At 38.0% G+C, this 25,761-nt stretch overlaps 1 protein-coding gene across 5 annotated transcripts in view; it reads left to right on the forward strand.

Annotated features, from left to right (window-relative positions):
* The window catches only part of ABCC8 (ATP binding cassette subfamily C member 8), an 81,152-nt gene that overhangs the window by 38,310 nt on the left and 17,081 nt on the right, over window positions 1-25,761 (forward strand). For all 5 annotated transcript variants that reach the window (XR_003926897.1, XM_030038908.1, XM_030038907.2 and 2 more), the window contains exons 13-28: window positions 1,816-1,921; window positions 2,142-2,252; window positions 4,243-4,318; window positions 4,410-4,515; window positions 9,244-9,279; window positions 10,883-10,918; window positions 13,431-13,529; window positions 14,369-14,453; window positions 15,721-15,801; window positions 17,432-17,569; window positions 19,973-20,098; window positions 20,798-20,897; window positions 21,519-21,766; window positions 22,765-22,925; window positions 24,081-24,150; window positions 24,846-25,003. Coding sequence is in view for 4 of the 5 variants with exons in the window: in XM_030038908.1 (XP_029894768.1) it covers window positions 1,816-1,921; window positions 2,142-2,252; window positions 4,243-4,318; window positions 4,410-4,515; window positions 9,244-9,279; window positions 10,883-10,918; window positions 13,431-13,529; window positions 14,369-14,453; window positions 15,721-15,801; window positions 17,432-17,569; window positions 19,973-20,098; window positions 20,798-20,897; window positions 21,519-21,766; window positions 22,765-22,925; window positions 24,081-24,150; window positions 24,846-25,003 (1,737 nt within the window). In the remaining variant the exon portion in view is untranslated. The remainder of the gene's footprint in view (window positions 1-1,815; window positions 1,922-2,141; window positions 2,253-4,242; window positions 4,319-4,409; window positions 4,516-9,243; window positions 9,280-10,882; window positions 10,919-13,430; window positions 13,530-14,368; window positions 14,454-15,720; window positions 15,802-17,431; window positions 17,570-19,972; window positions 20,099-20,797; window positions 20,898-21,518; window positions 21,767-22,764; window positions 22,926-24,080; window positions 24,151-24,845; window positions 25,004-25,761) is intronic.

A 25,761-nucleotide genomic window follows, 5' to 3' on the forward strand; every position in this document is an offset into this window, starting at 1 on the left:
GACACTTAAAGTACAGCCACTGATACGCAACCAGAGAGCAAAATCAAACTATTGAATGGTCTTGTTTGGGTATGCATGGTCCAAGAATAAGTTTGCTGTCTTCTTTTCCTCCCCCTCTAGACCCTGGAGCAGATACACAGGGGACTTCTCTGTCTGCTTTTTATACCTTCAGAGCAATTATTAAAATGTCAGTGTAATTTTCCTATAGAGAATGTAGGTGCAGCTGCATACCAACACCATATAAGCAACATCTAAACCATCATTTGTTCCATTTAAAGACATTTTAAATGTTCTTTTAAACATCTGGTTCACTGAACAAAAAAGGTAAGATCATTCCTAGCCCTGTTTTCCAGAGCTTTGTGCAAATAGATATAAATATCTCTAGCAATGGGACTTCTGATTTTTTCCTTTGAGATAATCGACCTTCCCCTTAAGGAATTTTGGTCCAACATTGATCCTGAATTAGTTATTACTCCTCTTGTCCCATCCCAAATAGTTATTCTCCCCCTTTTCAATTGCTTAGATTGTAGTACCTGCTCTAACTAAATTCACCCCACTGTATATCTTTTAGTCCTCAGCTGCCATTACCAAGTGGGCAGGTTGACAGAAAAACTGTAGAACCAGTTCTCTCCTAGGGAGTCCCCAGCTTCGATCTCTACTTGCAGGACAAGTGCTAACTGTACAGGGCATCTGCCTTAGACACTGCTGTAATGCCTTGGTCCAAGCACCGTTCTGGCACCAGTGGGGTATCTCATGAGGTTTTTAGAGGAAACTGTCTCCTTCTGAAGATGAAATCCCTGACAGTGGAATGCAAAATAGATGGTAGGGGTTTTATTTTTTGAGATTTGCTTAGTAACAGATAGCCATGTATCACTATGCTACAGTGGCATCATTTGCTTGTTTCTTCCCAGTCAGCCTAAGGCTAAATACTGAAATAATTTTTTTAGTCCTTGTCCATAAATCTATTTTTAGGAACTTAAGGCCTTCTGCCACTTTAGCATTTTGGAGTTTGGTAGTTAACTTACTTCCAGCTAATTGAGCCCTGTTGATGTTGAGTTCATGATTCAATCCGCTTCCTTTACAAATTTCATTTGCTGTCCCTGTAAGTAGATTAGGCATACATTTTATAAAGTCAGGTAGAGAGATAAAATTGATGTTATGATCTGTTAAGTGTCGTAATAAAGGCACATTATCTCTTAGCTAATTAAATCTTAAGCAGCTTGTGAAGATTTTATGCCTTCTCCTTTGTTGCTGGTTGTCAGGATTCCTTTTATATCATCTGTTGAACACTGTTCCATTAAGGTATATTCCTTTATCACACCTCATATGCTTCATATTTCATCATAGCTGGTTGAATTTAGCTCACGGTGTATGGATTTCATCAGACTGCTAGTGTTCATAAGACTGTTCAGTAGAACTGACTGCAACACTTCAGTAACATAAATTACATTAAGTCTACGTCAGCATGTGGCTTTAAAACAAGCTGCTGTTTTAGCTGGTCTGCATCCCACAAAATGCCTGAAAAAATCTTTTATATAATCTCTCTGGTGGTATCAGAAAAGACAAGACTTGAGAAGCATCTGCACAAGCCATTAAAATATCATCGCTGTTAATAGACAACAGGGCGGGTTTTGTCAACTTCCTTGTAGTAACTTCTCATTGCACATATTCATATGCCTGTAACAAAATGAAGACAAACAAACCATGCAGCAGACAGTGGTTGAAGTACTAAAAGGGATGCTATCTAATAAACATTGCAGTGAACAAAAGTTTTGCGTTCCGGGTTGACGCGTGATTCTGTTTTTTCCCTTTCAGTGTCCAGAAACTTAGTGAATTCCTGTCAAGTGAAGAAATTGGAGAAGAGCATGATAAATCTTCAGAGCTAAGAAGTGCAGATAATCACAGCAAATACCAAGCAGTGGTGAGTAATGCTGTTTAATTGCAGGTAAAGTGGCTGGAGTAGTTTGTACCCAGAATAAATTTTTTCCTTTTCCATTTCTTACTGATTATTTCTTGCAATTGGAAAAGCTCTTTTTAATAACCTCTCCTGTAGAGGTCATAATGTGGTTGCTTGTGTTTAGGACATTTTGATGGTACTGCCACCAATTACTGCTTATTTCTGCCTTTCTGATTTTGCACAGCCACTCAAAGTTGTTAACCGCAAGAGGCCTGCCAGGGAAGACTGGAACAATTACAGCTCTCACATGAGAAGACCCATTAACATCACAGAAGCAGATGATTTTTGTGTAAAGGTGATATGAAGGTCACTCTAATAACACTTACTATAGTTCACTAATAGTCACTTTTTGTATTCTGATGGCAGTTTCAAATTCAAGAACCAGCATTTGATATGAACTGTCAGACATTTGTGCTCATGTCAGAGATTAACCTCCGCCTTTCTTTTCTATGTCTTCCATTTTAAGAATTGACTACTGATGTTTATGTTATGATTAGCTATGTATATTCCTCTAGATTTCACTCTGCAATTTTCTATTTGAACTGTTTAAGTCATTAGCCCTGTTCTCATGGCAAAAATTTCCTACTTAGAACATAGAACAGCCCAGATTGGAAGGAACCTCAAAAGATCATCTGGTCTGACCTTTTATGATGCCAGACTCTTTCTTCCATTTCCAATGCCTGTACAGAAAAATGGTATGAAGAAAATTGATAAGAATTTGTTTTAGACATTCCTAAAATAATCTTGTTATGGGTCTTCCCTTCCTCTTTTGGAATTCCTAGTAGCCTTTCAAGATGAAGTTAAAAACTAACCCCCAAAGACCTAACTTTTTTGAACAAAAAATGAAAATTACCCATGCCACTTTGAAGACTGATGCTCTTGATTTGCTGTAGAAATGGCCAGAAGTAATAAAAATCCTGATGGTTGTTATAGTGGTGATGCAGTTTATTTAGGAAGTCTGCTATTACAAATGCATTTCCTGCACAAGAGAATGAATAATTTGGTTTCATGGGATTAAATAGGACAACTGGTAGTGCTTTCAGTTTGGGTTTTTTTTTTTTTTTTAGAGGCCGTCATCTGACTTGCTGCTTTGGTGCAGGATCCTTCTTGAATAGACTTCCAAGAAAATAAGAGGAATATTTGAGAAAGGGTTTTGGGGAGGTGGTGTTGAATCAAGAGACAGCCGGAGTGACAACAAAGGAGTTTGTCACAAAGGAGAGGCCAGAGCTGTAACCTCTGTAAGGACAGTATTTATAAGGTCTCGGAATAGAAAGCCAGTACCAGCTATAATCTTTGGCTCCATCTGCTGACATCGTTGTCACTGGCGGCACGTGGGTCAGGGAGCTTCTGCAGTTTCTGTCTATCTGCAGCTCATTGCCCATGAAGGGACATTTTTTTTTGAGAGAGGATCCTTTGGCTGCTTTCGGTAATCTAGAGGGAGGAATACTGCACTTTCTTTTGCTCATTTTTTCAGTTTTTTTCCCAAGATAAGAGTATCACTTTTTTTCTCCAGGGTAGGATAGAAGTGTCCCATTCCACTCAGATCAAAAAGTGTTGTACCTTGCATTGCTGAAAGGCTTTGAAGGCTTCAGTGGCTCTGAAAAAGGGAGAGAAGAGGGTCCTGTATAAATACACGCCTTTTAAAATTGTCTCCTGTTTCCTATTTTTCACAGTATCCATGGAAATCTCCTCCATTTAAAGTCCTGAACAGGCTTTGTATCTTGTTTTTAGTCTTTTTCAGTGAAAAGATTTCTGTATCTAGCAAAGCCTAGGTTATCTGAGAATCATATCAGAAATACAAAGGAAAATACTGTAATAGGCAGCAACATCTAATTTCTGTGGAAAGTTCTGCAAATCTGCTTGGAATTTGGACTGTGTAATTGCTCTATATGCTGCAGTGTGTCTAGAATGACATTCAGTGCTCTGCAGAGAGCAAACCGTGACCCTGTATATAATTTAATGGTGTCATAATCACTTCACTTATTTCATGTGCACACCTTACAGATAACAAAACAAAAGAAACCCTAAACAGCAAATGTTTTTTTCCGCACGAGTTTTCCATAATTTTCTAACTGCTGTGCTTGTTTGTGTTCAGAGATTCTTGCACATCAGAATACAGGCCTTTACAAAAATCACTCACTTGAAGATCAGTTTCCTGCATTGAGCAAAGGCTAACTCTGTTCCTATGCTCAGTGTAATGAAAATAGAAGTGTCCCTGATGTTGAAAAAAGAAGTCAGCTCTAAAGCTGGTTTTCTGTTTCTTGTTTCTCTCCATCTTGGCATAGATCACAAATGGATTTTTCACTTGGACACCTGAAGGTCCTCCAGCATTGTCCAACATTGATATCCGAATCCCTCAAGGTACAAAATGACATTAGACATATCAGAATAAAATGTTTTTCCATGAGTGTTTGGTAGATCAGAAGTTTATGTATGCCTTCTTTTCTCACAGGTCAGCTAACGATGATTGTAGGACAGGTTGGCTGCGGTAAGTCATCCCTCTTGCTAGCCATACTTGGTGAGATGCAGAAGATCTCTGGGAACATATTTTGGAGCAGGTAGTGCTATTTAAAAATTCAAGCTTGAGTTGAGTAGTAATGCAGAAAAAAGCCAAAATCTATCCTGGGAACCTTTTTGTGGAGTCAGGGGTTTTGTAGGTGTACATTCAAGATAAAAACCTTACCCTAATGGTAGGGGAGCACATCAGAAAGAGCCCCAGCCAGGGTCAAACAAACTATCTATTCTGTTAATAGGAATAGATAACCATACTTGGGCATTCTGCACTCCAGCAACATAACCTGAGTGAAATCGTAACTAATTTGGGATCAGAATTAATTAGCTGAAGTGTTGTGCTGCTACAGAATGGCATTTGCACTTTCAGGCGTGAGCTTGTGTCTTTGAATGGAACTATAAAGAGGTACCAGCTCACCAGCAGTGGTCCTTGGCTGTGCTTTTAGATGTGTGCTCCATCCCAGCACTGCTCTAGTGCCTGAGAAATTGAAGAGATTTTTATAAGGGGCAGTGACCTCAGGGTGCTCCCCCAGTGCATCCTGCCTGGTTTGACAAGAGGGAGATAATCATGTCCTTCCCCCGTTTCCCAAGAGGACACAGCAGCTGCGCTCTGACAGCCAGATACAGGCTATACTTGTGTCTGACTTTTGTACTGGCCATGAAGGGAGGAAAAGAATGCTATCGAACTCCAACAGCTGTATTGTTCAGACTTGGTCTCTTGACCCTCAAACTAAATGAGAGATGGTATAATATATTGCAAGTCCTGTATGTGATTTCCAGTAAATTACTGCCATTTCTAGTACACTGGCTGATCAATGTGTGTGAACCTTTTTGGCCTGTTTATTTTACAGTACTAGACTTCCTAGCCGTACAGTCTACACATTGCCTATTCGGATACAATTATTTGTAGGTAAAGCTTGTCAAATTGCAGAAGAACCTAGAGAAACAATTAATTTTATTTCCAACTGATTGGGAATGAAGGAACAACAGTGCAACTGTAAGTAAAATCCACACACTCCAATGGACAGAGGGTCATTGTTACTCAGTGGGTTCTGCACTGATTTTGTGAAACAAATCTCACAAATTCCTTGAGTGTTTGTAGAGAGATTATTTATATCCAGTCTTCATGCGTAAGGCAGTTGCACTACTCACTTGCACATGCTTTAATAGTAATAGTACAAGGAAGGACGATTCCCTATTTTGCAGGTGGGGAAAATGAAACATAAGAAGGTGACCCTCTCAGCTAGTGAGGGAGACAAGAGCAGATGCCAAAGTTCCAGAATGTGGTGATCTATCCAGTAAAACATACTCTGATTTTCTGCTTAGGAAAATATGGTGAGGAACAATACAGAATCCCTGCAGCCTTATTAGGTGAACTAATTTCATTTCAGCAAGGCTGTAATTTTTTACAGATGACATAACATGATTAAGAAGTGTAATTTGAATGTCTGATGCTAAACTAAAACAGATGACACGATGGTTCTGATGAGACTGTGTTTTTAAATAGCACTTGTTTAGAAGTACGTTCTTCACAACAGTGTAAAGGTCAGAACTGGTTTTCATGTCTTCTATATGTGCCAGAGCATCACAAGGTAAAATTCACTTGTTATCACATTTGTTTTGCTATCTGTCAGATATGTATAAAGGGGCTTGTGGCTGAAACAATCTTAGCACTGTAAGTGCTGGCTGCACTGGGACAGATTATGTTCTGTCTCATCTTTCAGAGCTGCTATCATGTGCACTTGTCTATTCAGAGTGATGGATGCAGTCAGTGTAGGCTGCACACCTGTGTTGTAAAGCTATCAGATGAAAGCTTCCTTAATTTGATAAGAAAATAGTAATGCTTGACCAGGTACATGCAACATTATCCCAGGTTCAAGGAGAGTAGTCTTACCAAGTAATCATGAGAGCTTGTAGCCTTAGCTCAGGCAATAAAATGTCACCAAAATCATTAAGATCCTTGTTACATACAGCTCTTTCTTTGGGATGAGATGAATGCTTGGCTTCAGTCATTCATGTTACAGAATAGTCAATTATTTCATTCCAGATTTCCTTCCTCTTCCCTTCCTCCAAGGTCATAGCTATGAAGATGAAGGATACATCCTGCTGACATGTCACTCAGTGCTCAAGAAATCTGGATTCTATTCCTGGCCCTTCCCTTGGACTAATGGATAACCTTGCACAAGTCATTTCCCTCTGTGCCTCCATGGTCTATTGATAAAACAGGATTAGCTGCATATCGTCTTTATTTGCTTCCTATAACAATTATTTGTTTCAAAGCCTTAAAAAGAAATGTAATTTATTCCTGGGCTAGGAATCGGCTAATCAGAAGTGAGCACTGGCTCATTTGTGATTTTTTGTTGTTTGTAAAACAGTGTGTGCCTGGAAGATCCAGCTCAGATTACTGCCCCTTGTCCAAAGCAGGCTGAGAGCATCTTAGCATAAATATTTTATAATATGGTTAGAGATTAACAAAAATAGAGAAATAATTATTTACATTCTGAACAGATGGTAAATAGTATTGATTTGACTGGTTATTGAGTAAATAATTACAGTATATGCCATGCTAATTTCTTCTGGGCAGTATCTCACTTGAAAGTAGTCCCAGTTCAAGTCCAGGGAGCAGCTAATAGTGTAAGTCTTTTTGGAGTAAATAATATCAGAAAATTGACATAATGAGAAATAGTTTGCTCAAACAAGATTGTCATTTGTTTCTAAACAAGACATTTATACTCCCATGTGAATCTAGAGTCCTTATAATGTGAAGGAAGTGCTAGATTTGTTAAAACTGTTAACAGTAGATTTTCTTTTACTCAATGTGGAGTTGGCCGTTTTCATCAAATGACAATATTTTTCAAGTTATTTTGATGCCTAAAAAGTACATTGATTTTTATGAACGTGTTTACTGGAGTTTTTGGAAACATCCAGGTACTTTATTTTATTTAAATTGGAAATAGACATCTGAAGACTTGAAAATCTCAGTAGGCACATATTTGCATCTTTAGACTTCCATATGCCTTGAAAAATTAGTTCTAGACCTCATTATCAAACATATATTACTTTGACATTTCAACGCTGGTAGAAGATGAATGCATCCTTAATTGCCAGGAATATCCAGGGAAAGGAAGGATAAAACAAAGTCAAAGTGGGAAAAAGTGGCTTGAAACAGCTGAGCTAAAACTGCAAATGGAGAATTAATTTTTTACAGCTACAGAATAGAAACACAGGTCAGGGAATTGATCTGACAATACTTGCATATGAAAATTGTGCCACCTGTGGCTGTATAGCAAAAGAACACGGTTAGCAGAGGAAGTCGTGACGTTGCTGTGCACTGCTGTATCTCGTGTTCCTCTCTGAGAATCGTTTGTGCCCTGGGAGCATGGTGCTTTGCCCTGGTTTCTGAGCAGAAATGGGAGCAAAGTTGCATGCCTGCAGTAAGCACAGGTAAATTGTGCTAGCCATGAGGGACCCTGGCTGATCTTTGCTTCTTCAGCTCCATTGATGGATTATATGAGCTGCACAGCTTTCTGCCTGTCTTGCAGGCTGGTGTAGCAGAAGAGCACCATAGAGAGGGAGTCACTGTCACGCATGAATACTACATGTCACAAGTTACCAGGGTGTTCCCTGGTAGAATGGATGCCTGGCTGCCTTTGGGGTGGTCCGTGAAGCAGGAACTGGTATTTGTTGTTCAGGGACCTCGTGTTGTGCATGGAAAGGCTGAAAAAAATATTCCCTATTTCAGCCCCTTGATATTTTCTGTAAAGAATGTGTTGCTACTTAATGATATGCAACAGATTCAAGAGTGTTTAGAGAAGGTGTCACTAAGACCAGTGGAGTGCGAGGTAACTGTGGAAAAGCTTTGTTCAGTGCACTGAGCTTTGGCATAAAGATACTAGTGGCTGGCTGGCGCTCTCAAATTCTACAGTGAATTGAGTTTAGATGTGGTCTCTGCTCATAATGCATTAACTTTTTGGAAGTGTCTCAAACCAACCTTTTAAACTGCAGGTATAGTTTTCTTTCCTGGGTATTTATAAGCAAATGGTGTTAGCATAAAGTTAATGAGACTGTTCTCTTTAAAGCATGAAAAACTTTGTTCCTCCTTGATTTTATTTATACCACTTGACACACAGATTTTTCATTCTTTTCAATGGAACTGACTTTAGCATCGGTAATAAGTATGGCCAGTCATCCTGCCAAAACAACTCTGTGAACATCTTGATACGCGTTCAAAAATAGCGAAAACAAAACCTGTCCGTCCCTCAGACCTGCCCACGCTTACTTATACAGGCACATCCCCCCAAGGATAGGGCTAATACAGAATGCAGCATGTTGCAAGTCAACTGAAGGTGGGATTTGGGGTTCAGACTAACCCTTTATATGCTGCAAAGGTGCAGTTACTGCCATGGAAAAATACAGTATCACAAATTATCAGTTTGTTTTCCCTGTAAATGTCCGTTTTTTAATGGAACTGCATTCTTGTCACACTAGGGCTTCTCAGTTCTGTTAGCACCTCCAGGACAGAGTGGAGGTGATTTTATTTGTTGAGTCAAATTAAATGTTTGTAAGGATAAAAAAAAAAAGGTCACCAATTTTTTTTTTTTTTGACTGCTAAAATCAAGTCAGTTTGTGTAGAAGGAACAGATGCTGCGCTGCAGGTCTGTGATAAATACTGTTTGCAGTCTGTGCACTAAGTGGAATTTAATAGTTTTTCTTTCTGGGGCAGATTGCCTGTGCTTACTTAAGTAAACAGTCTTTGCTTTCTATTTGTGATGCAGCTGTACTTCTGACAGTGAGACGGGGGAAGATGTCAGGTATGGTACTGTATTGGTCTTCCTACTAAATCAATTGCAATAGAAGGAACCAAAGGTTTCTAAAATCTGTGCTTAACATTTTCAGAGTCAGAATTCAAAAAATCGGTGAAACTTTCACCGTCTTAACTAGCTTAGGTGGTTTCAAAAATTGTATCCTATGGGACTTATGAAAATAAGAGTTGGATTTCCTTTATGAAAACATTGCTGTTTGGTGATTTTGAAAATCGTATCCTGAATTTCCTGTATGTATGCAAAAATTCTTCTCTCAAAGTCTGAACCAGAATTTTCCCTAGTGCTACACTTTAAAAAATAGTATCAAGTATTGCTTTAAAGGTTTCATTTATTAAAGCAAGTTCTTCCCATTACCCTTCTCTTCATTTTTTACATCCTGTCATAGGTTTATTTTCTCACCTAGCATTCTTCAGGCACACACAAACTGAGAAGTGTGGGGAGTAGTAGATTAGTCCATCTCTTGGCAAGGGATCCATGCGTGGAAATTATTTTTACCTGATTAACATAGCTCAGCTTGGATTTTGGGAATATCTACCAAAGCCGCTGAGAGCAAAGCTTTCTGGCATGCTTGTCTTTTTGGCGTAGCATACAAACCTCCAGAATGGTAAACCTTGTAAAAGTGACCATTGTGACAATCTTATCCCTGCTGAAGTCAGTGAGAACTTTGTCACTGAAATTGGCAGAGGAAAAATGTCATATGATGTCCCTTTTCTTGACTTAGGCTAAACTGTATGTCTTCTACTGACCAGAATATTTTCTTGGTTCTGTGACACACCAACTATTCTACTGCCTTTTCTTTAGAGTTATCAGTCTCTTCTCTCCCATTTACCTTATTTCTCAGACTTGTTACCTGGTTGTCAGGCTGAGTCCTGCAAAACTTCTGCTCCCATCTGTGTAGTACAAGAGGGAGTTTCATGTATCTAAAGACTAAGCCTCATGGTAAAGGATACTCAGAAACCTCTCAGTTCTTTCTGTATAAGAGAGACTGCAATTTGTGGGCCAAGTTAAATTGAAACCATTTGAACCCATTAAGATACAAGAGAAATATGATCAGAATTAGACATTCACATGTTTGAAACTGTTATGGGGATGGACAGCAAATAGTGAGATAACATGCACAGCAGTATGGCGAGCATATTAAAAAGTAGGAAAGAATATAAGACTGTATGAAACAATTACCTACATTATTGTAGGTTCTGGGAATCCTAGTTAGGTCGGTTAAGTGCTGTAGGAATATGTCTAGTGGTTTTGTTGCACTCGCATCCTATAGAACATTTTTGGTGTTCTCAGAACAGAGAGTGTTTTGAGCCAAAGTCTTGTGAGATCTTGAGCATTTGCTCATAGGTGTTGAATACTTCCTACAAGATTGTTTAGTGCTTCTCAAAACTGAAGCTTTAACCATACCTTTTTTAGGTCAATATCATGTAGTACAGAATTTTAACATACTTAAGAGAGTTTTATTTCTGTTATGTAGTCATTTTGTTGTATTTTTAATGATGGCATAGTGATGGTACTTTAAGGTATTATTTGCATTGTCTACAATCATTAAATTGTAAAAAAAACCAAACCACCTTGTGTTTGTTTTCTGCAGCCCAGAGAAAGAATCTCCTGTTGACATGGAATTCAGGTATGACACTTTAAAAGCTAATGGGAACCTCCAGAGGTCCCTTCCAACCTCAGCCATTCTCTGACTCTGTGAACATTCTTCAGAAGTGTCTGCACTTAACAAGCTGTTCCTCCTTAGAAGGCAAATAGGTTGTCTCTGTATGCAGCTACTGCAAGGTTTAGAAGTAAAAACAAGCAAGTGACCCTTGCCCTTAATAACGGCAAAAAAGTACGCTCCTGAATACTCAGGACTGGCAATATCAGAATGTTCTATTACCTACTATCAGGCTGAAAATAATGGAAGCATATTTTTTTTTTTTGTTCATGCAGTAATAGTGTAGGACAGGACAGTATGCGTTTCTCTCGTATCTGGAGAATGTTTGATTTTGAGTTGTTGACTGATATTAGAAATTCATGAATTGTGCAAAATAATCAAGATACAACTGTAGTCAGCAATCCAAAATACACAGGAAAGCCTTTGCAATGTATTATTTCCCTACCATTGTAATCATAACTCCATTGCATTTTAAGTGCATCTATTTTCTTTTAAAAATTGGCAACATTTCAGACTTGGTAGGTTGAAGACACTGAGATTCATATATGAATGTCCCTTAACTAGTCTTATTTTCAGGGATCTTGAACATGTACTGAGCTTACTGGACTTAAAATGAAATGTGAACATAGAGTTAGATTAATAACTTTAAACAAACAATCTTGACAATGTTGTTTCTCATTCTAAATTAATGAACAAGCTTGATCCTATATTAGCCAAAGTGCATAGTCTCCAGGGAGCTCAGGGAAGGTTTTACCTATTTATTGAAAGGTCAAATTTTGCTGTTTCCCTCTTTGTGATAATTAAGGGGCTATGATTAGTCTATGTTGTGTTATCAGAGGAAAAAAATTACACTCCATTGATGAAAATGCATGTTTGTTTATGCAGTCTGGGGGTAGGAGGCAATTACTTCCACCTGCAGAATAAATTCTTCATAAGTCTTTGTCTGCTAAGCCATTTGTTTGCTTTCAGTCTTTTAAGTGTGAAACCTTAGGTAGGTTCAAGGCAGGCTTTCAGAGAAAGTGTTGCACACTCCGCCTCAGAATATTTTGTTCTCTGGATTTTTGGCCACGTTTCTCAGAGTTTCAGAAAAAGTTTTGTTTGATTGCCTCTTTACTGTAAGAAGCACTGTAGACACACAATAGATTTCTCATATGATCAAGCATTTGCAAGCTTTTTGCTTATGTCAAAATACGATCTGCCCTGATATGTCATCCTAATGTCAATTGGTAATTAAGGTTAATTTGGAGGGCTTTACTAAATTCTAAGTCTGTAATGAATTTTGGCAAGTTTATTGCTTGTTCCCAAATTCCTTGCAGTAATTAATTCTCACCAATGGGCTCAAAACAGAACGTAAGTAAGCCAAATGTGAATGATGTTCTCAGGCATTGTGCTGGTACTCAGCATGGAGTGCATCTTACTGGCAGTGCCCGTATCTTCACTGAACAAAAGAACACTTTTTACAAAAGTTGTAAGAACAGTTTCCTCAAAACTTTGCTACTATTTTTCAAAAACAAATTAGAAGTAACTTTTCAATCACGTGGTGGAGAATTAAGAGTAGCAAAAGCATTGTTTCAAGCAATGAAAAGGAAGGGAATACATGTTCATCTTGGAACGCTCAGAGCAATTTTTTCTCAATCATTGGGATGAAAATTTCATATTAATTGAACTGAATGCTCTTTGAATTAGATTTTGGGACTGTGGGCTGGACTGCCTGGGGAATTTTTTCTGGGTTTTTTTTTTTTTCCTGTGTCATTTTCCAATAAAGAGAATTCATAAAACATAATTAAATTCTAATGAGCCATCAGACATTTGAACTTGGAAGCATGTTAGCAGGGTAATGTAACTGTGTGTTCTTTCAGGTCATCAAAGAAAATTGGATCCTTTAATGACTTCTAAGCAACCTTAGTGAAAGCCTGAAAAAATGAGCAGGGCAAGCGACCTTAACTCCTGATAAAAAAAGATAAAGTGCCTGGTGTAATTTGGCAGCTCATGGTTTGAATTGCATTCAGGTTCAACTAGAAAGAGGCTGCTGTAATGGCTGTCTAGCAGACAAAGGCTACATTGGGGTGAGAGGTCCTATCTTTTCATTGGATTAGCTGATATAGCTGGAAAGAAAACAGATACACTTTTAGGCGTATGATACCTCTTTTGGCCCTTTTCTGGAGGAACGGTGATATGCCAATGAGTTTTCCAACAGTATCAGTTGCTCTAAAAAAAAAAAAAGTTGCCTTTCTCCCAGCTGTGCCTTACTGATGCCCTTAGTGCACAACAGCCAAAAAAGCACTACTAATTCACTAGTAGGCAGATAATTTTATTTTTAAATAGTAATAATAATAATCCCTACGAAATAAAATATGCATGGTGAGAGCCTGTTGATCATACCTGGTAAGTTGTCCCTTCTTTACAAGAAAATGGTTTCCAAAAACACCTACTGCACTGGTAAACTGGGAGCTCTGTTGCTTTTTTTTTTTTCCCCCAGGAAAAGAGGCTCAGTAGCATATGCATCACAGAAGCCTTGGTTGCTGAATGCCACAGTGGAAGAGAATATCACATTTGAAAGCCCTTTTAACAAACAGAGGTAACAGGTTTCTGCACTGTTACATGCTTTACTCCCCTTTTTGCTAAATAATGGAGTTGCATAGGCCTCAGTTCACGTATGGGTCCCCATCTTCCTCTAGTAACAAACGTACTGCCCTGCCTGAACATGACAAAAGACCTTGAGTTCTGCGCAGTCCCCCTTTGACCATGTTTTTCCTGAGGGACACAAGGGACAGTGTTTAGTCTCACTTGAACTTAAGTGTAGAAGTGTTTTCACTTCCAAGACCATGTTTGTTTAGCATGCAGTATTCTCTTCTTACACCTAATTGACTAGTTTAACTGTCTTAGAAGGACATTAGCTGTTTGGAAGTGAGAATGTTTATTACAATTTCAGTGTTTAGTACATTGTGAAGGATTAATGGGCTGCCTTTTTATTCAGTATAAAGGCCCACCCAAACATTCTAAAATATTTAAAAGTTAATTGCTGCTATTCTATCCCCCCTGCCTTTAAAAGAAGTGGTTGGCTACGTGTTCTTCTGTCATCCTTGGATATTGAAACAAGAAACAAAGGCCCTGGGCATGAAAAAAGTTAAATGCTGAACAATAACAATATACCATGGAAGAAGTTGTGCTTGTTTTGCCTGGTTTTAACTATTAAATATTTTTAATTGGGAAGGTGACCTAAGATGCTTTTTTTTAGCTGAAATATTTACCTGCCTGTGATTGAAAGAGATCCCATTAGAACAATTAGCAGCTAACAAATATGTTTTCCACTGTGTGATTTTTCCAGCTGGTTAACTTTTGTTCCTCTGCAAGTAGGAAATGTGCTTCTTTAGCAGTATCTGTGTGGATTTTGCATTACCTTTTTTATTTCTGCAGGTACAAAGCAGTAATTGATGCTTGTTCCCTCCAGCCTGATATTGACATTCTCCCTCACGGAGACCAAACCCAGATTGGAGAGAGGGTCAGTAAACAGCTACAGACTTCTATTTTTGTTTTAAATAGGGGGGGGGGGGGTATTATTTTGTTGTGTTCTTAAAATCTTAGTGGTTATTTGGCAACAAAGGTCATCTTTTAGTTAAGTGTACATTTGGGTCATTAGTCTGAAAGCGCGTTGCTCAGTAAACATGGAAACATGGTCGTTTATGTGAGATGCAATGATATAAATGTGCTGCTATCAGACTGTTTGACTAATTCTGCAGCCGCTGTCTCAAATATCCTGACTTCACTGCATTTTTTGGTTTCTTTAGGAGTAACATAAAAATAAATAATTCGTAGACTTTTGAAGCTCCTTCATTTAAAGAAGGGCAGGTGTTTAATCAACGGCAAACTAAGCTTTATCACATCAGGGAAGATTAGGGAGTAACAAGAAAGGAAATAGAAGTCACAAATTCGTAAACAATTTACTCTGGCATATACTGGCACTGTCACAAAAAAACAACCAAACAAAAAAACCCAACCCCCAAAAAACCCAACAAACCACCCCATGCAAGGATACATTTAAGGATACATTTCCATGTCTGATCTCCACGCTGGCTACCATGTTAATTTTAAATGGATTAGTTCCTAACGCAATTCATTGTGTAGCCAAACAAATGGTTTTTTGACAGAAGGAGTGAAGTGGAGGGGAGGGAGAAGGTGAGGTAGCGTCTTTTGGCAGCAGTACTGGCTTATGAGAGCTTAAGGTGTTTGTGAAACTGCAGGTGGATCACAGGAAGGATAAGTAACTTGGAGCAGGGAGGTAGCAGAGGACTAAGGGCTGAAAACAAGCACAATAGCAGCCAGGTAATGTTCATCTCAGCATGGTCTGACCTCCCAGCTAGCAATTACTGATTACAGTATATGATGGAGCTGATATAGTATGACAGCATATGATTATAAAAATAAATACAAAACAGGACACAGACAGACTCATAAGGCTAACTTTTGAGTAGGAGTCTAGTTTAGACTGCCTGCAGAATATCTATGCCACCTACATCATTATGTCACCACAAACCATTAAACATTTCCCATCCCTCCAGTGTGTATGGAGTACAGCTCCAGACAGAGTGCTCTGGCTTTTCTAACAATTTGTGTACTGTGTTCCCAGCTGAATTGCAGGCCCACACTTCTGAAAAATGTCTCTGAGTTTCTTTGTCCAGAAAGGCTTCTGTGGATAATCCAATCAGAACATGAATATTCAGTTGATGTTTTTATAACTGTCTGATTGTTTTTCTCCTGCTTATCTCCAGGGTATTAATCTGTCTGGAGGGCAGCGCCAACGTATCAGTGTGGCAAGAGCACTTTACCAGCAGACAAACGTTGTGTTCCTGGTGAGTAGGTGCCATTATGTTTATGCTCCAAACAGAAGCAGGAGATGCAAGTATTTAGAGCATTTCATGTGTAACACACACGGAACGTTGTGCTTCACTGAGCTAAGCTAAATGTGCACTGTTTATTTTATAGTCATTGTTAGCTAGCCTGCAGGTAAGAAGCATTTGTAAATGCTGCAGACAGACAGATAGGTAATACGACACAAATTGAAATGCTGATGCTTTGCCTCCCAGTCTATTGAAATTTTTTTTTGACCCTTGTGTTTATCTTTGGTACTTAAAATTTAATAGTCTCACCTGTATTCATGAAATTCCTAAGCTGCCTCAGGCCTAAAATTAATGTTGTCCTGTGTCTGGGGTGTTTCCTTTCTGCAATAAACACGGCTGTCTTCCCACCCTGAACTGTTTGTTTTATATCCTGTCCCAGCTTTAACAGAAGTGCTGTGGAAAAAGGAGTGAGAGCAGGCTCTAAAAACTTGGTATGTGGGAAAATGAATGCATCCTACACACTTACTAGTAGTGAGCTTGCTGGCTTTCCAATTTAGGACTTCCTTCTTAAGATCAGTTTTTAAGGAGCTTTGAACCCAGCTGTTATGACAGTGAGGCGTGAGTCACATGGGATTAGAAAAGCTGTGCACGTTAGAGGTCATCCCTAAAAGTCTGGGGGGTAACTTAGACCTTTCCCTGTAATTAGGCTGATCAATATGTGCTTGCTTCATGTGTAGGGCATTTCCAGGCAATGACCAGAAAGCAAGACAGCAGAGAGCAGTTGGGCCAGATGCTGCAAATCAGCAGATCCAGTATTGGGCTGATGTCAGTCAGAAAGCAGAATTAATTCAAATTCAACCCTATTTCACAGCAAACATCTGGAGAAAAAAAAAAAAAATTGATTTTTAAGCAATCCTTATTTTACTGTAATGTAATAGTATGAAATAATACTAAGTAAATCCTACAGCCAGTATCACTAGTGCAAGCAGAAATAATAGATTTGTAATACCATATAAATAGGATTAGGTAAACAAGTCTCCCAAAAGATGGTACAGATTAGTTTATGCCTAAATTAATTGCATATAATTCATTGATTCAGTAAGATAATCTGGGTCCTAAATCAAGCATCTGAGCAGAGTCATCAAAATGATCAACATTTCTCCTTTTGTGATTCTTTGTTAATGGAGTTTTGATTTACGAATCAAAAAAAAAAATCAGAAGGCAATTATGTACAAGGGAAATAAAATGTGCTCTTTGTCACTGTCCCTGAAGCAGTTATGCAATATATGCCATAGACATACATTGCTGCATTGTGTAGAGTCTGACAGAAACAATGTACTGCAGTTACGAAGGCTATGAAACACATCTGTTGAGAGGAGCAGTTCCCAGAAAGCCTCACGAAATCATAGCGTTTACAAAGCTGATGTTACCCTATGTCTGAGTACTCACTGCAAAAAGACAGTTCAAGGTTTGTTGTTATGTAATTTAAGAAAGCCATTCCTCAGAACAATTTTGGATCTTCTGATGGCCTCTTTTGATTGTCTATATTGATTTAATTAGTTTTACCGGTATTAAAATCTGTCAGTTTCCTTAAATCCTGTAAGTGCTGGCTTCAAAAGCTGACTTCTTTTCCTCATGACAGGATGATCCATTTTCTGCGCTGGATATTCACCTAAGTGACCATCTCATGCAAGAAGGGATCCTGAAAATGCTACGGGAAGACAAGCGGACCATTGTGCTAGTAACTCACAAGCTGCAATACTTACCCCATGCTGACTGGGTAAGAAAGCTCTTCCCATTTTTTCTGAGGAGGCAAGAATGTGGCATGGATATGTCTTGCTACAAACAAGGCTTTCGCTGCATCTTTCCACCAAGTGGTGGTTTAGTGAGAAGAGACGTAACAAAGATCTTTTGAAAATTAGCCAGTGAGTTTGAGGTGCCATAATTTTGGGATTCCTATCTTAGAACATCTAAATAGGTTGGATTTTCACAGAGCTGATACTTAATATTCTCATGAAAGCAGGCTACATTTAAAATATATTTATCATCCAAAACCATTAGTTATATTGGAAAATTTTGCTCATTTTTTAATCTCAAAACAGTGAAATGTTTGAGTAATGTATTTGCCTCCGCTGGGATGTTACTAGGAATTTGTCTGTGCTGTCACAGGAAAAGGTGTGTTTATGGATATTGAGGTGCATGGAAATACCAGGGAAAAAAATGGTATTTCCTTGTGGTTAGTGCTAGTGCATAATATATCAAGAACATCTTTACCCTTTGTATGTTGGCAAAATTTTAAGAAATGTGTAGTATTCAATTGTTTTGTTAGGTTTCTTTGTTATATCTTGTAGTTTACAGAAAAAAATGAAGGTATGCTTTCTATAACAGTTTGCAAATGCAAATGTCAAAGATTAAGCAAATCAAGCAGGATAAGGAGGTTTGTTTTTTTGGATCTTTGGTTTTAGTTCATTGGTTCACACTGGCCTTGCACTTAGTTCTCCTACAGTTATGCAGCTACAACATCACAGGTCTTCTTGCCCAGAGGGACTGATGACTGCAGTTAAGCCTCCTATCAGGATTTCTCTGTCATTTGCAGCTTGCAAACACTATAGCAGCAGTTACTCTGTCTCAAGAAATAATTGTATTTCAGCTGCTTTCTGTTCTTCATACTGGCTTGCTATAAAGTTGCAGATAGACATCAGTCTTGTTCTGATCATGTTGGTGGTGGGCAACATTTATCCTGTATGGTGTCTGCCATGACCTTGTCCCTCAGTTGTACACCTTTAAGAATTACTACTGTTCTCAACACAGTCCTGGTTTTCCCATTAGTGTCTCTTAGGATACAGGAATTTTTTGCCTTCTTCCCCTCCCTACGAGGTCCATCTTAACTTCCACTTTTTCAATTGTTATATATTTGCATTTTTTTTAATATGCACAGCTATGGCCTTTTTATCAGTATAATCTTTTTAATTTTCTTTATGAATGTCAGACCCATTTGTAGGTGTTTGTGTTTTATGAGATACTCTGAGAATTATTTTATTTTTTATTATCTTCTAATTTGGCTTCAGTATTGTTTTATGAAATATACTGTTCCAAACAGCCTGTAGGACAGGAAGGACTTGCATTAATTAAGTTTATAATTAAAAAATATTAATTAAGAAGTAGTTCTCTTTTTTTCCCTAAGCAGAGGTGTCATTAAGCCTTAGCAGGTCTTACCCAATGGAGTGCAGCAGGAATATTTATCTTCTCTTATTAAGGAATTGTAAATAAAAATATAATTTGAAGTATCTGCGATGGTCCTCCTAAATCTTCATAGCAAAACCCTCAGAAGAATTTAAGGTCCAGCCTAATTACAGGTTTCCTGAATAAATTGACCACAAAAAGACTCGTTTGCTTTATTTTTTCCTTTCCTCTGGTGTAAATTCTTTGCAATAAGTGGAATAGATTATTTCCCCACCCCCTGCCCATGGAAATTTCCGAGTTTCCAGGGAGAGAGAAAAATACTGCATTAACTATTTTCTAATGATGTCACATGGGTTTACAATCCACACGCCTCATTTTCCAATTCTGCTTGTCAGTTCTAAAGTGAAGGTAGTTACACTGTGTATATAATGTAGTTACACTGATATAAACCTGGAAACCACACCCTTCAGACTTTGTCTTGCATATGTAATTTTTTTTTCAAACTGTCTACTATTTATGCTTTTAAAAGCTTTAGGGATTCCAATTTTCCTTATCAGGTCCATGACATCAAACAGATGGTGGAGCCAGCGTGCTCATATCTAATTGCCTCAATGAGGGCAAAACACGCTGTGCACAGTATGTTGCTAAAAGCCTTTTCCTTTTAGGAGGTGAGAACTCTAATATCTGATCTTGCTAATGACTTTTATTTAGGAAGAGTAATGCACTCTCCTGTCTGCTGACGGGATCACTGTTCTTTCTTACTTAAAAGCAGCCTTCCTTTCTGAAAGCATGAAGTGCAGGAAGTTTCTGGTTTTGCAGCATCTTGAGTGAAGGGGGTAGAGTCAAGAGATAACTTCACTGTCTTTTTAGAAGACAGATTTGTTGCAGAAATAGTCTTTATTTAAGAAAAGAGAAAATTCTGTCCAGACACAGCAATGTAGCTTTAAAATGAATAGACACGTGGCTATTTATCTCACCACTTGTCTTTCTAACTTTTTAGATAATTGCAATGAAAGATGGTAACATCCAGAGAGAAGGAACACTCAAGGACATTCAGAAATCAGAGACTGAGCTCTTTGAACACTGGAAGACATTAATGAATCGACAAGACCAAGAGCTGGAGAAGGTTTTTGATGGGCAGGGCAACCGACATTTGCAAAACATGTGACTTTTTTTCTTAGGTTGAAAGCATTAGCAAGGATTGACATGCTGTGTCTGATTTCTAACTTAGTAGGAATGTAGTATTACTATTACCGTTATTATTTATCTATTAAGAGAAATTCCTTCATCTCGACATCTCATACTTTCTTGATACTGTTGCCTCTGATCCATTCTTGATAAGAAGCCCTATCAAAATATTCTTGTCTAAGGAATAATAAATAGGGCCATTTTAGGAAAGGCATTGGTAATGTTGCAATACTGACCACTGCTTCTCTAAATATGCCTGAATTTACTCATTGCATTCGGTAGAAGTTTTTCAGATGTGCCGACATCAAGCTCTCTAAATCATTAACACATTTTGTCTTTAATACTATAACACAGGAAGAATGATATATTAATCTTAGTTCTTATTAATTCAGTGATATCTGTCCAAGTTAAGGTTCCAAGAGGGTTGGGATTGACAACCTGAAATTAATGTCAGATATTTAATTTATATCTTCATGTTTTACACAGAGGTAGCAAATCAATCACTTATGACTGCCTGCTCTAAGGTTCTCACTTTTATTTTTCACTGATGTTCTGATTGGAAACAAATTTTGTTATAGCTAGTAATTTTATTTTAGTCATTCTCTGGCTGAAAACACATGAACTGTCCCTTTTTTAGGAGACTATTATTGAAAGAAAAACTGTTTTGGAAAGAACGAACCTCCGGAGGACTATGTATTCCCGTGAAGCTCTGCTGAAAGATGACGAAGAGGATGAAGGTAAAAGGGCACCCTTTGAGCCCAGTACCACTACATTACTGTTTCACAGTTGCATTATATTAGAAAGAATTAACATAATTGAAACTGGCAAGAGAATAATAATTTTTCAGGTGGGTTGTGGTTCATAAAAGTGCTATTTCCATTGATTTTACCTCTGGACTACAGTGATCTCAAGCATTTGGAAATCATAGCTTCCTCCAAACTTTTGAGGTTTTTTTCTTCTACTTGAACATGTTTTGATAATGAAAGAGGAATAATATTGAATAATTTATACTGGGTGAGCTTCAAACCTGTCAATAGCTAAGCACACTTGTTTAAAGTTTTACATAGGAAAAAAATTACAATTCATTTTTATCAAGCTAGTACTTTTTTTTTTTTTTTTTGCAAAAACGTTGCTGAAGGCATTGATTGCCTAGTGCTAAGGTTTTTTGCATCTTTTTAGCATGCATTACTACTAACTTTAGTAGGTTAATATGTGCATGTGTGAACAGTTAATTTCACCTTAAAGCCACTTTTTATCTTGTATGATAAGACCTGTTCTGTAGCTGCCACTTGCCAGTCCCTACAAAAGGTGTGTATGAGTAAGTCAGGGTGGCTGTACTTTTTTCTTGCACATTGCAGAAGAAGTAACAGAAAGTGATGATGAAGACAACCTGTCTTCGGTGCTGCATCAGAGAGCAAAGATGCCCTGGAGAGCCTGTGGCAAGTACCTCAGCGCAGCAGGAATCCTCCTTCTGCCGCTGCTGGTTCTGTCCCAACTGCTGAAGCACACGGTAATGGTGGCCATCGACTACTGCCTGGCACGCTGGACCTCAGAGGCCATTTCTGTGAAGACAGAGCTAGAGCTGAAAAACTGCTCAGACTGTGAGGTATGCAACACCCCGTTCACCTTCCTTTTGTGATTTAACCAGTGGTGATCTGCCACTGTCAACCTCTGCTCCAAGATTTGCATATGATGTGCTATATTTCTAGTAGTAGAGCCTTTCCAGAGTATTTTGAAGGTTAATGCATTTTCAGGTACACAGTGCAATGAAACTGACAGTTAAGTTTTGTGCAGTTGTTCTCCTTTTCCTAGATTTGTTGTATTTTCATCGTCTGGCTGATATGCCTGAACCTTGGTCTCTAAAGTAATTTTGATATTGTAGTTCTTTTTTTCTTTTTCCTGTACTGTTGCATTCCCACTGCAAGTAGGGTTTTCAGGTTTTGTAACGTACAGGAAACATGAATTTATTTTTTTTTATGATGAGCACACTTTTTTGGTTGGTTTTTGTGTGAATTCCGCATGGAACTGACCACAGCGTTACCTAGCAGGTTACTCTGTACGTATAAAGCAGTAGTGGAGGGATTTTGTTAGAAGTGGGATTGTTTTCTTTATTGGGATTTAGTGCCTGAAAATAATCCACATTAATGTTCAGGAGGTGCATGTATGATTTCACTGGAGTCATACTTTCATCTCTAAAATATGCTTCATTGATGCTGGGTTTTATATGAAATTAGTATTTCAAAATAAAAACTATTATATTCTGTTCCTATTCAAAAAATAGACCAAAACAACAAAGCTATAATAAATGCTTTGAAGATGTTTATTTTCCTTCAGATTAAATTATCAAATATATCTTTAAAGGGTTTTTTGTAGTATTCTATGACTTTAAATTTCTGATTAATCTCTTATTTTCATGCAAACGGTCCTCTGTCCAAAGGATAATAAACTATGGTTTAAGATGGTTGAAAATCATTGGCAGTTTAATTTAGGGAGGAAAAAGGATTTACTCCTTAGATTTTTTTCAGTCCTGCATTTGTGTTTTTACAATAAATTTTAAACATACTTTACAGTGAATAATTTTGTTACTCTTTTTTTGTTTCTTAGAATTTCAACCATTCTCCATATTCAAAAGTGTTCAGCATTCTCTGCTGTCTTGGGATTGTATTATGTCTGGTCACATCAATAGCGGTGGAGTGGACTGGCTTGAAAGTCACCAAAAAGCTACATTCTTCTTTACTAAATAAAATTATTTTGGCTCCAATGAGGTATTCCTCTGATTGTAATACAAATTGTATTGTAGTCATTTTGTGTTCCTTGCTTCAAGGCAGTCTTCTAAGCACAGTTTTTTATTAAGAGGTTACTGTGAATCACATTTTTTTTTAATGTGTCGTTGAAAATCACCAGGTATCAAACTACTGAGAAATTTTTGAAAATGGTACCCAGGCTGCTCGAGTTCCTAGACACTAGTCAAGTGTTTCTCCTGCCTGACTGCAACTTTAGAGATTTACTTCCTTGCATGTTTAATTTCTCTTTGCTGTTTTTAATTAGAGAGAAAACGCAATTATTGATCAATATGTTGTACAGTTAATTCATAGTGTGCATCATAATCTTAATCACTGGAAATACTTACTGTCAGGCAGCAATTGTGAGAGCCTATGAAAGATAATGAGCTTAGACAAGTGTCATCACAGGCATCATCAGAGTACACTGGGATGCACAGAACTGGTAAAGGCCTTTGTCCTGCTTAAGTTTTCTTTCTGATGCATGAAAGGAAAGTTGTAGTTTGATTCAAACCTGCAGCTGTTACTGCACTTTAGGAAAAATACCTTCTTATCTTTATGCTAACTGTATTTGACCTAGAAATTATGGAGAAATAATATACATGGAAAACCTCAGATTTTTTTTAAAAAGTCTTTTTTTTCAGGATAGAATTAGACTTCAGATTCAACATGAGTTATGGAACAATTAACAATTACAGAGCAATAATGAAGTTTGCATTTTGCATATGCAAATACAAAGGAAAGGTCTTTTAATAAGTTATTCCAACATCTGTTCCTAGTTATGCATTTCTATTCCCAGAAAAATGCAAGACTTGCGATTTAACTTTGTTTGCATTTTTCATGAATTGAAGAGGCCTCAAATTGCAAATCTGAAAGGATTTTTTTTAAATGTAATCATGTGATTTGTGTATCTTAGGCAGTAGAGGGAGCTGAGGACATGCTTGCTGTTGCGTTACATTCAAGATGGCCATTTTAATGGAAAGCCATGGTTATGGGGAAAAATAAGAAACCTTACTGTGTTTGTCAATTTATTTGCTTGTGTCTGTGATACAGTACCTAGCTTAAGGAAGACAGGAAAAAAAAATTAAAACTATTCTAGTATCAGTATTGTAATCTTTCCCATTCCTTGTCTCATTTTAGGTTTTTTGAAACAACACCTCTGGGAAGTATATTGAACAGATTTTCAGCTGATTGCAATACCATTGACCAGGTACTGAATAAATATATTCAAGCTGCTAAATTATCCTATCTTCCCCAGTCTGAAAGACTGGATTTTCATTTATTGCACACTCATTTAGATGAAGTTTACTGATGATCTATAATTTTGACTACTATATCAATTTGCATCATGATTTTCTAGGTTCAGAATTAATTCCTCATCTTAAAAGGACATAGAAAAACCATTTATTTAAGATGCCCTGTATAGAAAAGGGAAGCAAAATTAGATCAACAGTGATATCCCCAAATTAAGACGATCTACTTTTTTTAGAAGTGGTAAACACATTAACTTGACACATATGAGCAAATGAAATGAGAAAAAGGCAAATGCTGTTGCCCAAAATAGAAATGACTGAAATTCAGATTATCACCATTTAGCCCAGACTGCACTGCCAGTTCATAGGACTGATGCAGACACTGAAATAATCTATTGCATCCCATCTGTAATCCTCTGACATGAGGATTGTGGTCCACAATGGCAGACGTGAAGCAGCCCCACAGAAGTCCCTTCAGACTTTCCCAAAACCCGGGAGTCAATTCAAAAGAAGGCCTGTATGTTTAGTGCTTCAAATCCTTATTTTTTTTTCCTCCCTTTTGTAAGTGGGAGAAAGAAAAATGAAACAATGCTGTTTTAAACTTGGTAAGTTATGGAAGATTCTGTGTGCTTATTCTTCTTTATCTATGCAGCACATTCCAGCTACCCTGGAGTGCTTGAGTCGCTCCACTTTGCTGTGTGTATCTGCTCTTGCTGTCATCTCGTACGTCACACCAATGTTTCTCATTGCCCTGGTTCCCCTCGCAATCATGTGTTACTTCATCCAGAAGTACTTCCGAGTTGCCTCACGGTAAGAGCATAAACCTGTATCATTCTGGCAACAGAAACATCTTCTGCAATGCACAATTGTATTGCAGAATTGCAGTTCTGGGGAACTTTATGTTTAAATTCGGTCCTGTCAAAGCCATGGCCCTGTCTGAAAGGGAGCCAAATCTACTACAGTGAAAATGTGCCATTTTACAAGTGCTTTTGTCTGCAGCTCTTCAAGCAGAACTTCTGGGAGGCATGAGTAGGGTCTTTGTCCCTGATCAAAGTTTCTTAGAGTTCACAGGATGCACAAAACCAACTGGATTCTGTCCCCCCCAAAGGCTGCATGCTGGGCATGTCCAAGAAATTGTGGTGACAGAACAGGGAAACTGATGTCTGCCTGTCCAGGTAGAAGTGGAAATCTGTAAAGCCAGGAAGAGGCTGGAGAATGCAGTGTAACCATGGTACTACTGCCCATTAAGGATCCAACGTGCACAAGCATCCTCTCTTGTTCTGGGTGCCTTTTGGTTTTTAACAAGTTGCAAAATTTTAGCCATATCTGTGATTTTTCTCCTTCTAAGGTCATCCAGCTTCCCTCCCAGTGGCACTCAAGAAGCGTTTGCACCAATGCTGCATTTATCCCTTCATGTATGCATGAATCAAGAGGGAGTCTGCAACCAATTTACTTCCTGCTTGAAGGAACTGAAGCTAAATAGAATTTCACCCCACATGTGCTTCCACTGGTTTGATGACTAAACATGATATTGAGAAGCACAGCATAACAATGAGTACAGGCTCACA

Source organism: Aquila chrysaetos, chromosome 16, assembly GCF_900496995.4.
Source record: "Aquila chrysaetos chrysaetos chromosome 16, bAquChr1.4, whole genome shotgun sequence".
Taxonomy (NCBI): Eukaryota; Metazoa; Chordata; class Aves; order Accipitriformes; family Accipitridae; genus Aquila; species Aquila chrysaetos.